A 13,221-nucleotide genomic window follows, 5' to 3' on the forward strand; every position below is an offset into this window, starting at 1 on the left:
AGCTGTAGATTGGGCTGGCCTTGAGGCTGCCTCTACCTCCTGAGTGCTATGATTAAAGGTGTGCACCACCACTGCCCAGCTCAGAGTTCAACTTTTTGGAATCATTTTCTCTTTTGGCATGTGGGCCTCAGGGATGGCAGAGGTTGTTAGGATTGATGACAAACCCGCTGAGCCATCTCATCAACCTATCTTGTTATTCAAAATTTTTTTTAAATTAAAATACAATCACATCATTTTCCCTTCCCCTCTCCTCCCTCCAAATTCTCGAATGCCCCACCCTCATGTTCCCACTCAAATTCAGGGCCTCTTTTTCTTTGTTACTGTTATATATTTAAGCACATAAACCTAAAAATACAACCTGCTGAGTCCATTTAGTGTTGCTTGTATTCGTAACATACATTCAAGGCTAACCACTTGGTATTTTTATTCTCAGACAAGGCTAAGCTGCCCAGGCTGACTTTGTTTTGTTTTGTTTTACTTAGTTTAGTTTTCAGAGACAGGGGTCTTGCTATGTAGCCCTGTGTGGCCTCAAACTTAGAGCAATTCCCCTGCTTTTACCAATGGAGTGTTGGGGTTACAGGAGTGCCTCTATACCTGGATCCTAGGCTAAACCTTCAATTTCAGTCTGTAATCCAGACTGCTTAAACCTGCTATTCTCCTGCCTCAGTATCCTGAGTAGTTAGGACTACAAGCATGCGTCTCTAGGCCCTAGCCTTTCACTCTGTAACAAGATCCTAAGATTGATTTAAATAAATAATCTTAGTTTCAGTTTTTTTCAGCCTAAATACAGTCTGAGTCCCACACGCCTGAGGACAAATGAGTCCTCTCTATAACAAGAAACACTGAAGTTAGCAGCACTGCAGTTCTCCTGTTTTAACATTTATATAACATTTATAGCAGAATCAATGTGAGCTGGCCTAAAGAAGCAAGTTAGGAAGTGTTCACTCTCAATCAATGCCTCTATTGGCTCCCACAATTCTTCAGGAAAGTCAAAACTAGAAATTCTTATAAAAGATGGCTATAAAATTATGTAACAATATGGAACTATATAGCAATTGAAACTTTAAAAATGAATACACCCTTATGGATAATTATGTAAATTGTACAAAAAAAGATCGGAATTAAATACAAACTGAATCTAACTCAGAAGTTAGAGACAAAAACCAGCATATGAGATAAAAACCATGCACTGTCAAAATTATACTTGAAGAGCCCAAGGTGAAGAACAACATACCATCTTTCAATATAGGTAAATCCAACATTGCCAGTTTTTCCTCCAGCGTTGCAACAGATCAGTTTTCCTTTGGTTGACACCAGATGAAGAGGTTGGTTTGCATTTAAGGGCCACAATGTATGAAAAATATATCACTTTAAATAACAGAAGCACAGCCAGCACAGTAAATGCTCACACTCAGAGAAACTTGGAATCAGAAACCAAATGAAGCCTTAGCCAAGTCTCATCCCCACCTCCATGATGACTCAGTGAAAAGGAAAACAGGATACAGAATATAGGGGAGAGAGGCAGGATTCAAGCAATGAGTATACAAAAAAAAAATGAATTGATGCAATACAACTGTATACAAAACAATTAAAATGATTGTATTGCTATAACGGAATAACCTGGGATTTCTTATTTCGAAAATTTACAATTATGGTAATCTGACAATTCACAGGAAAAGTTCTAGTAGTCATAGAAGATTACTTTACCTAGAGAAGTAACATTCTGAAACCCAACAATGAATTCTGCATTCAGAATTACTTGGACTCAAGATGGTAAATACTGTTAACAACTCTACAAATAGATTTTTACCAAAGGAAGTAACAAAGCATCTATTTTATTACCTTTTTATTTAATGTTGGTTTTCAGGAAGCCATCTTGGTAGGCTAAAGGGTCTTTGTACTTATTCATATGACTACTAAAAAAAGCATACCTGACAACACTTTCTAATCTAAATGTACAGATCTTCTAGAAATGTTAATATTCCTTATGCTTTTTTAGGCAGCTAAGAAGGATAAGAACAGAATAGGGCAAAGAACATCTGAAAAGGTAACACTTTCAGATCTTTGGCTAGCAAGATCTGAATTTGACCCCAGGACTCACGTGGTGGAAGGAGAGAACCAATTCCTCCAAGTTGTCCTCTGACCAACACGCAAGCATTGTGACACACCCTTGTCATAGTGCATATACATACACACAGAAGTAAATGTAAAATTTCAAATCTTATCATCTTCATTAATCATTTAGTTACCAAAAAGTATCTATGAAAATTAATTAGGTAGTTAAAGAGGAATAAGGTACAGAAACAAAGACCTGATAAGTAATATCCAACTAAACCCAAAACTAGCTCTTTTGTGTCCATCCCTGCAAGGCTTGATTCTACAATGCTTACAAAAACAATCCCAGATTGTTTAAGTCAACTGTTAGTTTACAACAGGCCCACCTTTTTTTCTTTTAGACCTCTTTATTGATTCTTTGTGAATTGAATTTCACATCATACATCCCGATCCCATTCATCTTCCCATCCCGTCATACCCGCCCTCTGCCCTTTAACACTCCTCAAAATAAAATAAAATTTTAAAGAAAACCAAAACACCAAAACCAAAACAAACACACACACAAAAAGAGACAGAAAGAAAAAGGAAAAAAAAAAGTCTCCACATGGAAGCTGTAGTACCCTTTAGTCCATACATCTTTTCTTGTACGTGTACACTGCAATGAGTCTGGTTTGAGGCCTCTGGCTTCTGCTACACCCTCTTACTGGGCCCTCCCTGGAACTCCTCTTGGACATCCTATTGTTACCTTGTGTCATGGAGATCCTGCAGCTTTGGATCTGCAGGTCTGGCCCTTCACATGCTCAAGCAGTTCATAGATGAGGTGGACATTGGGGTGGGCCAACTCATAGCCCTGGTTCTGGGCCCGGGTATTAGCTGGGTTGGTCAGTCTTCCAGTTTCCCCCCATCAACACCACCAGGGCAAGTTATTCACCATTGCCCCTGCTAGCTCACCCACTGCAACAGGCACCCAGGAGCAAAGCAAGGTCTGTTCTCATGCCCTTGGGCCAGCTCACCCATATTCATATTACCAGGGCCACCTCTACTGTTTTGCCCATGCAATGTATAGTGCAGACAAGGGGAGCAGAGTCAGTTCTCCTGTTCTCATGCCCCTGTTCCCACCCTGGTCCTGGGGTCACAAGAGCGGGAGAGCTGATCCTGCCCCTCACCAGCTGCAGCACTTGGGAGAGCAGGTCTTGCATCTCACCTGGGCAGCACAACAGAGCTGACCCCATTGATGGGGGCCCAGGTGATCTGGCCCACGAATGTGCCTTGGGACATCTGGCTCCACCCCCAACTACAATGGTACACTGGGCGAGGGAGACCTGGCCCTGAGGTCATGAGAGTGTGCGAGTTGGTCCTGCCCATCACCAGCTGCAGCACTAGGGCAGAGTGGGCCCTGCACCTTGCTCCACAGCACAATATCGCTGACCCTGTTGGTGGGAGCACAGGTGAGGTATCACCACAGCCCATTGGTTTTCATTTCAAAATCTAAAATTGGTCACATGGGTCATTTTATCCTGATGATGAAATAGTTCTTTGGGTCCAGGGAAAGAACCATCAGGAAACTTTCTTATTTAATTTATTTCCACTACACTGGCAGTAATGGTACTATGTGAACACAATGGAGGATAATGTCCTGCCTTAGAGAACATAATCTAATGAACAAGTCAAGATGAGAATAAGTTACAGTCTACTTCAATGTGCTAATTAAAGTCAAAGGGGAGCAGGTATTTTTTTTTTAAAGCCAGTGATCTCATTCAAATCATATTCTCACTTCTCAACCACCCCCCACCCACCCCACCCACCCATCCCACCACCCCATTCCCCCCTCCCCCATGCACAAAACAACCAATCAGAAAATAAAAGAAAAAAAAAAAAAAAACTTTGTAAATCTGTTTTTCCCAAGACAAGAACACACTTCATCCTATGAGGAAAGATAAGAGTAACTGGAGAAGGATCAACACAGACTATCACCTGTAGCAAACTGACCAAACAACTGAGATCCCAGATAGAGACTAAAGTGTTCTTTTCATTGCTGTGTCCCCAATCCTAGCACAGCGCTTGGCACAGGATGGTACTCAATGCCACATCAATTGTAATGAGTTTCATCACTTGGGCAACATAAAAGTAACTTATAGTTCTGAACACTGACATAAGCTACAACTAACTCACATGTGATCACAGTCAAACCACATGTTTCTGGACTTTGTTGTCTATATATAAAGTAGTAATGATAACTCCTTTTTTGCTTTTTTAGTTTTCTTCCAGACAGAATCTTGCTATGTAGCTCAAGCTAACCTCAATTTGCAGTAATCTTGTGTCGGCCTCCCAAGTTCTACAATTATAGATACAGATGTAAGCCACCACACCTAGCTGTGATAATTCCTATACAGAGTGGTTTCTGGTATGCAACAGCATCTTTCAGTACTTCTATGCTATTACAAAGCACAATCAGGAACTAAAGATCACATAGCTGCCTCTATGGTACCGATTCTCAAATATACTCTAGCAACAGATTTTTGGTTTTTTTGTTTGTTTGTTTTCGAGACAGGGTTTCTCTGTGTAGCTCTGTGCCTTTTCTTGGAACTTACTTGGTAGCCCAGGCTGGCCTTGAACCCACAGAGATCCACCTGGCTCTGCCTCCCAAGTGCTGGGATTAAAGGCATGCGCCACCACTGCCCGGCTTAGCAACAGTATTTTAAGAGTTCAAGGCAGCATGAGTTGAGTTCTAGTGCATATAAATACGTATATGCTTCCTATATATGTCACAAAATCACTTCATTATGACTAGGAAAAAAATTACATGATCTATAAACATCTTTTTCCATTGCCTTGGTACTAGCACAAAAGGACCCTCAACACTGTTTTTTTGATTGTTTTGAGACAGGCTCTCATTTCATAGTCCTGGTTGGTCTTAAAGTCACAGAGCTCTGACTGCCTCTGCCTGAGTGTTGGGATTAAAAGATACTCACCATCACACATGGCAAGAGGCCATTTCAAAACAGCCTCTGTTAAAGTACACCCCCAAGCTTCTTTCTACTACATTTGTCAAACGTTTTTTTTAACAATAGTAATCTGGGGCTGGTGAGGTGGCTCAGCAGTTTGCCACATAATGCTGATGATCCAACTGGATCCTCAGTACCCATGGTGGAAGGATTGTTTTCTGACCTCCAAAGATGCAATGTGACAAGTATGCGCGCTCGCGCACACACAAAAATAATAAAATTGAAATTTAAAAAAGGTGTTTTCTAGGGTTTTATATTAGTCCAAAAGGGCTGGGCATGGTGTTAAACATCTTTAATTCCAACACCAGGAGGCAGAGGTAAATGGATCTCTCTGAGTTCAAGGACATCCACATTCTAAGTAGTGAATTCCAGGAGAGCTAGGGCCCAATACTGAGACTCGTGCTCCCCAACCCCCTCAAAGGGTACATTTTTACTTTTGCTTTTGTTTCAGTTTCTTTTTTGTTTTGTTTTATTTGAGACAGGGTCTCACTATGAAGCTCAGGCTGGCCTCAAACTCAGAAATCCTCCTTGCCTCTGCCTCCCTAGTACTGGGATTAAAGGCATGTGCCACCACATCTGGCTGAAATATTTTTTATCTAAATACAGTTTTAAGTGATTTATATTGATATAAATAATGAAACAGGAAACACTATTCCCAGGAATATAAGAGTAGAGCATGTACCTAGGATGCATGATCCCTAGCTAGGTCCAAAGACCAGCACCAAAACAAAAGGAAAGGAACTTCACTCTCAGTGCATATTTTTAGAAATTAAAATTAAGTTGGTCCACTCACTGTTCAGTGCTCTACTTCTAGAGTTGCACACACATGCTAATTCACTTTGAGACTGAATAAACACATGCTATAATTAATACTATTTACACATCAATTCACACATAGCCTCTATGGTTGCCAGGAATTTCTGTAGCATATAGTACAATATAACATAACCTGACTAATTCTTTCTTCTTTGATTTAAAGAGAGAAAAGTCAGGAAATCATTTAAATAAGTTGGGCCTTCTAAGGTTTCTCAGGGCTTACTGTGTGTAATGTTCTTTGAAAATTTATATATTTTTTTTTTTAAATAAGAAAACACAGGGTCTCTGAATGGCTGTACTAAAACTCCTAACAGACCAGGCTAGCCTCGAATTCACAGAAATCCTCCTGCCTTTGCTTCTGGAATGCTGAGATCAAAGATGGACAACACCATACCTGGCAAAAACTCAAACACATTTAAGACTCCGAATACTACTTTAAAAGTATCTCCTAGAGAGACTGAGCATGGTGGTGATTGTCTAGTCCTAGTCAACAAGTATGATAAGACAAAAAGGATCACTAGAGTCCAGGAGTTTGAAGTAGGCCTATAAAACAAAGCCATACCTTAAATCAAGCATAGTGGTAGATGCCTCATTTTAGCACTTTAGCAGCAGAAAAAGGTGGATGATGAGTTCAAGGTCATCTTAGGCTACAAAACAAAGTCTGGTCAAGCCTGAGCTATTGGGACTAAATAAATAAAAACAGTGGCTGGAGAAATGGCTCAGGAGTTAAGAAACCCCACTGTTCTTGCAGAGGACCTGGGTTTATTTCCCAGCACCCATATGGTGGCTCACTACTGTCTGTAACTCCAGTTCCCAGGGTTCCAACACCTTCTTTTGGCATCTGCAGGCACTGCATACATAGGGTGCTCTTATATACATGCAGGAAAATATTTATTCACATAAAGTAAAAATAAAGTAAAAAATTATTTTTTTCTTTTTTCTTTTTCTTTTTTTTTGTTTTTCTTTTCTTTTTTTTTTTTTTTTTTTGGAGACAGGGTTTCTCTGTGTAGCTTTGCACCTTTCCTGGAACTCGATTTGTAGACCAGGCTGGCCTCGAACTCACAGAGATCCGCCTGCCTCTGCCTCCCAAGTGCTGGGATTAAAGGCTTGCACCACCACCACCCGGCAATTATTTTTTAAAAAGGAAGTGGTGGTGCAGGCTTTTAATCCTAGCACTTGTGGGCAGAGGCAGGTGGGCTACCTATCAAATTCCAGGATAGCCAGAGCTACATAATGAGATCAAGTCTACACACACACACACACACACAAAAAAAAGTTGGTGATCTATCCTGATAACCCCAGTATTCAGGCTAGATCCATTTTTCGCTACTTCTTTCCTAATCATTTCCTATGAGACCCCTGAAAAGTACTCACTTTTTTTATTTTACCCCTTAAAAATTTAGAGATAGAACAAATAAATATTTATCTCTGTAAATAATAACTTTAGCATTTGTTTAGACATTAATTCTTTTTTAATCCTATTGCCTCTAAGTGACATCTATGGTTTGAATGTGCTCCCAAGTTCAAATGAGAAATTTAATCCCTGAAGCAACAAAGGTTTGAGAAGCAGAGATTAAGAGTTGTTTAGCTTTTAAGGGCTCTACCCTTATGAGTGGATTAATGCTGTTATTTTTGAATAGGTTAGTTACTTTGGGAGGATTATAGGGTGAATTATACCTCTGGCTCTCTCCTCCTTTTGTCCTCTACCTTCTGACAAAGAACAATGTAGCAAGAAGGCCTCTGTGAGGCTAGAGACTTGACTCAGTGGTTAAGAGTACTTTTTGCTCTGGCAGAGGACCTGGGTTTGATTCTCAGCAAGCACTTAACAGATGACATTTTCTGTGACTGTTTTTCCAGGGGATCTGATCCTGGAATCTGTGGGCAATGTACACATGATTCAAACAGATACATGCAGGCAAAAATACCCATATATAATAAATGAATTTTTAAAAAGCTAACAGAATTGTAAATTCTTTAAACTTTGAGGCCAAAAGAACACATGAGCATAAGAAATGATAGATGCCCCTTACAAAAGCTGAATTATAAGATGTTACAAACATGTTATAGAAAAATAGAATACACAATCCAGATACCCATTTTCTAAAAACCTGTAGCTTTGGGCTGGGCCTGGTAGCCTTTAACCCTAGTACTCAGGAGGCTGAATACTGACAACTGAAAGTTTGAAGTCAGCCTGGTGTACAAAGCAAATTCCAGCCAGTCAAAGCTATTTGGTGAGACGCTGTCCATCCCACCTCATCCTACCCGGAAAAGCAAACAAACAAACAAAACCTGGTGATATAGCTCAGTTGACAGAATGCTTACCTAACAATGTACTGAGTTCATTGTTAGCACTGCTGCCACTGCCAGGCATAGTGGCAGACACCTATAATTACAGCACCCAGGAGGAAAAAGCTACTTCAAGGTCTCTCTTGGCTATACATACAGTATGAGGCTAGCCTAAAGTACATGAGACCTTTAAAAAAAAAGAGTGGCTCATTGGTTAAAAGTGTTTATTGTTTTTGCAGAGGACCTGGGTTCAGTTCTCAGTACTCATAGTGGCTCATAATCATCTATAACTTCAATTCCAGAGGGTCTAATGCTCTTTTCTAACCACTACGGGCACCTGCACTCACACGATGCACAAAAATTCACACAGGTACACATACACATACAAATAAATAGTATTTTTAAAGTACATAATTCAGTATGGTTACAACTGTACAACTATCAACACTACCTAGTTCTAAAACATTTTACCACCTTAAAAAGAAATCCCATGTCCATTAAACATCCATTCCTCATTCCCACTAATTTCCTTTCTGTTTCTGTGGCTAGATTTATTACAGACACTCCATAAAAATGCGGTCACAGAAATGCGTGGTTGGCTGTTTGTAGCCCCTCTCATGTTTTCCAGGCTCACCCACTTTCCAGTGTCTTTTAGCAACTCATCCCTTACAGTGGAGATTTATATTAATTGTGTCAACTCGTTTCCCTCCACCAACGAAATTGCTTTGTTGTCATACACAAGCAGTTTATTTCTAGTGCTGAATAGTATTCCAACTGTATGCAGTATACTCTACAGATTAGATAATAATCATCAAGACATTTTCCTCCTGACACTTTCCCATGAATACAATAAGTCAAGGTAATCTATATAAGGAAGCTATGTTTGCAAAGAAGAAATGAAAAATGAAAAAGTCTGTAATCTTCTACTTGTAATTCCAAAATATCTTAAATAACAAGGTTTTTTTGGTCGAAATTTCAAAGATGGGGGGGACGACGACCAGTAAACAGATGGACAGTTTTACTAGATAACCCTCAAATGACCTGAAACTGCAATTCTATACCTTGGTTCCCTCAGTGCTGGAATTACTAGTGTACATCATCATATCTGGCTTTATAATGAAACTAAAAGGATCAACTCTATACATTCTAAACACTTATAAGTAACATCTATGACTCTGGCAGGACATCACTCAATCTGAAACAACTGGCTAGTTCGGTTGTCATAGTGGTTTTGAGACAGGGTCTCAAGTAGGTAAAAAATGGCATTGAACTTTTTATATACCTTAGGCAGACATTGAATTCATGATCCTTCTGTCTCTACCTCATAAGTGCAATATGTGTGTGTGGGGGGGGGGTGCATGTGCATACATGAGTGATTTTGTGTATGTATGTATGTATGTACACGGTGGGGGGGTCTTACAAAAAGGCATTTGATCCTTTGGTACTGGCTTTCAGATAGCTGAAAGTCACCATGAAGTGGCTGGTAATTGAGCCTAGGTCCTCTGCATGAGCAGCCAGTGCGTGCGCATGCGCGTGCCCCCCCCCCCCTCTCTCTCTCTGAGACAGGGTTTCTCTGTGAAACAAATCTGGCTGTTCTGGAACTCGCTCTGTAGACCAGGTTAACCTAAAACTAACAGAGAATCGCCTGCCTCTGCCTCCTGAGTGCTGGAATTAAAGGTGTGTATCACCACCACTGGGGCTTCAGCCAGTGCTCTTAACCACTGAGCCATTTCTCCAGACTCGCTTCATATTTTTCAAGACAGGATCTCTTACTAAAACTGGAGCTCAGCAATTCAGCAAGAATGGCTGGGCAGCAAGCCCAGAGATACATATCTCCACCTCCCCAGTGCTGGGATTATGGTTGTGTGCTGAGGTGTCTGACATTTTATGTGAGTGCTAGTTCTCATGCTAAGGTGACAAGTACGTTATCTAGTGTGTCAACTCCTCAGCCTTTAGAAATATATTTATTTTTAGCCACCACCAACCAGAGGTGCTAACTTTCTAATAAGAATAAGATTTAAAAAAAAAAAAAAAAAACCACCAAATTTAGCTATGAAGTGGCAGCACATAACTTTAATCCCAGCATTCAGGAGGCAGAGACAAGTGGATTTCTGAGTTTGAGGCCTGCCTGTCTATAGAGTGAGTTCCAGGATAGTCAGGGCTGCACAGAGAAACACTGTCTCAAACAAACAAACAAAACACCGTTAAGTGTAAATAGTGATATATCCTATATATCTAATAAAGAAGATAACTATGGAGTGATGGTGGGCAAAGCTTCAGTATTAAGTAAAAGGGAAGCCAAGAACTAAATCCTAGAAGATAAGTGGAGATCAAAAGGAAGACAGCAGTTAAAAGGATCTGACAAAGAAATAAAAAGGTTATGGTCAAAGACTGAAAACAAGCTTAGTTTGGCTACAGATAATAGGAAGTTAGAAAATGATACAGGATGAGATCAAACAGCCAAAGACCAGAGAGTAACAAAACCTGACTGGCATTGTTTAAAGTTCAATCTACTTGTCACCTACAGTTATAAAACCAGTAACATGGAAGTGGTAACCAAATATTGCAGTAAAAAAGAAAGAAAGGAAAGAAAGAAAACCTACATATTGAATATACAATCATTTCATATAACAAAAGGCCACTGTTTTTAACAACCTTAAGTCTGCCAATTATGATTCTAATAACTATTACACCTAGCAAACTTAAAAACTTCCTCTTTGGATCCTACACATTTATGTCATTTTACCTTGCTTGCAAACATGACTGTTGAAATGGAAATCATTGAGTATTAAAGAAACTGAAGAGTTTAAACTGCTGCTTTTTAAACATTAAGATATCTCTTCTTTACTAACGATATCAGTATTTAATGAAAGCACAGTTCATGACACAAGACTGAAACTCAGGCTATCACCCTGTAAGTTAAAAGCATACCTAGGTTATAAATTCTATCTTTAGTTCTCAAAAGAGAGCATATATCAGACATATGCAACAAACACCTACGAAATTAGGGCATACAGAACAACATATCTACTCTTAATCATGTATTCACAAAATCAGGGTTGGTGTATTTAAAACAAATAATTGCTTTCTGAGAAATAAAACTTCTGAATTTTCTCTCAAATTACAGGAAAAGTATACTTGTAGACTTAAAAGCCATACTATTTTAAGCACAATAATTTATTTGTTCATTCATTCATTCATTTGTATGTGGAGCTGAGTATCGAACCCAGGGCCTTGCGCTTGCTAGGCAAGCGTTCTACCAATGAGCTAAATCCCCAACCCCAACAATAATTTATTTTTGTATGTAACTTTTACTGCAGAACCCATAAGAACAAAGAAGCTATCTTATTAGACACAAAAATTCCAGCCCAAACTGGGTGGTGATGACACACCCCTGTAATCCCAGAATTAGGGAGGCAGAGGCAAGCAGATCTCTGTGAGTTCAAGGCCAGGCTGGTCTACAGAATGAGTTCCAGGATGGCCAGGGCTACACAGAGAAACCTTGTCTCAAAAAAAAAAAAAAAAACCAACCACCCCCAAAATTTCTATTCCACTGTAAATTATTTAAAAGTTAACTATAAAGTCAGGTTAATAGCTCAAAGATAAAATGCTTGCCCAGCCCATATAAGAGCCTGGGTTCAATACCCAACACTAGAAAAAAATAAATAAATAATGGATTAAACAAATAATAAAAATAGCCAGGCGGCGCTCTGTGAGTTCGAGGCCAGCCTGGTCTACAGAGCAAGATCCAGGACAGGCACCAAAACTACACAGACAAACCCTGTCTCCAAAAAAATTAAAATAAAAAAAAAAATAATAATAACAACAATAATGATAATAATAATAAACTACATACTCCAAAATATGACATACTGCTGCTAGAAGATGCCTTTAAACATATTACTGTGACTCCATGTTCTATGAAATGATAAATGCTCTATTTTCTTCAGTTCAAAATTCTACACAACAGATCACTTAAAGATTACCTTTATTTTTATTTATTTAATTTTTTTTCAAGACAGGGCTTCTCTGTGTAGCTTTGACTATCCTGAACTCAAGACCAGGCTTGCCTCAAACTCAGAGATCTACTTGCCTCTGCCTCTGAGTGCTGGGATCAAAAGTGTGTGCCACTACCACTCAGCCAATTATCTTTATTTTTAATCTACTTCATATAATGGAGTCCCAAAAATATTTGACAAAACTTTGAGTACATGGTATTCCACTTCTTTCTATTTTCCTATAGTAAGATTTAAAGGAGGTAAGCAAAGGTGGCATTCAAAAATACTAGGAACATACATTTCATTTCAGACTTCAGAGGTTAAAGAGAAAACTCTTCTAGATCTATTCATGGATTTCAAAGCCTGAGCTGTGGCAAGACTCTTCTTAGAGCAAGACAAAGTTGGAGAACCTATAAGTTTGAACAATTTTTCTGGTAAGCTGTTAAATTTCACTTTGAAACAATGAAATATAAAACTTTATACACAGCAAGCTTATTAAATCTCTGTTAAGCATACCATCATCATGAAAAATATAAATATCAAATTTAATAATTTAATCATATAAAACATTCAAAGATAGATGCTACAACACTTACTTTGTATCTCACAGGCACTCAGAAAAACTGAAACATGCATTCTCATTGCCCATGTGTGGACAAACAGCCATACAAAGAACCACAGTTAAGACTAAAGCTGCTTGTTATTTGAAGGCAACAACAGGAAACTTCTGGAAATCTTGTGACTTCTTAAAAACAAACTTTTGAGTAGCACATGATGCAGACATCTGTTCAAGACCCTTCTTAGCCCAAAATTACAGGCACACTAAAAAAAACTCACCTGTGTTATACTCCTTCAACTGCAACTCCTTTACAGGTATGCCATCAGAAGTTCGAAAGGCATTAAGAATCTGCAAATAAATGACATTTACACTACTGATACAAATCATAGTTAAATGCTAATTTTTATACTCCCTACTGATTTTTACTCTATACAATGTAAAGCTATGATTATTTTATAAAGACAAAATTAAACTATGTTGGAGGAATCTAGCAGAGTCACTG

At 39.0% G+C, this 13,221-nt stretch overlaps 1 protein-coding gene across 7 annotated transcripts in view; it reads right to left on the bottom strand.

Annotated features, from left to right (window-relative positions):
- The window catches only part of Rbm6 (RNA binding motif protein 6), a 124,680-nt gene that overhangs the window by 80,018 nt on the left and 31,441 nt on the right, over positions 1-13,221 (bottom strand). For 5 of the 7 annotated variants that reach the window (XM_036192597.1, XM_036192598.1, XM_036192593.1 and 2 more), the window contains one exon: positions 12,998-13,067. The exons of 1 other annotated variant lie outside the window; for it this stretch is intronic. In XM_036192597.1, coding sequence (XP_036048490.1) covers positions 12,998-13,067 — 70 coding nt within the window. Of the gene's footprint in view, positions 1-12,997; positions 13,068-13,221 lie in introns of those variants that run through there. One more of the 7 variants, XM_036192599.1, reaches the window with a different exon arrangement.

The sequence above is a fragment of the Onychomys torridus genome, chromosome 7 (genome assembly GCF_903995425.1).
Source record: "Onychomys torridus chromosome 7, mOncTor1.1, whole genome shotgun sequence".
Lineage (NCBI taxonomy): Eukaryota > Metazoa > Chordata > Mammalia > Rodentia > Cricetidae > Onychomys > Onychomys torridus.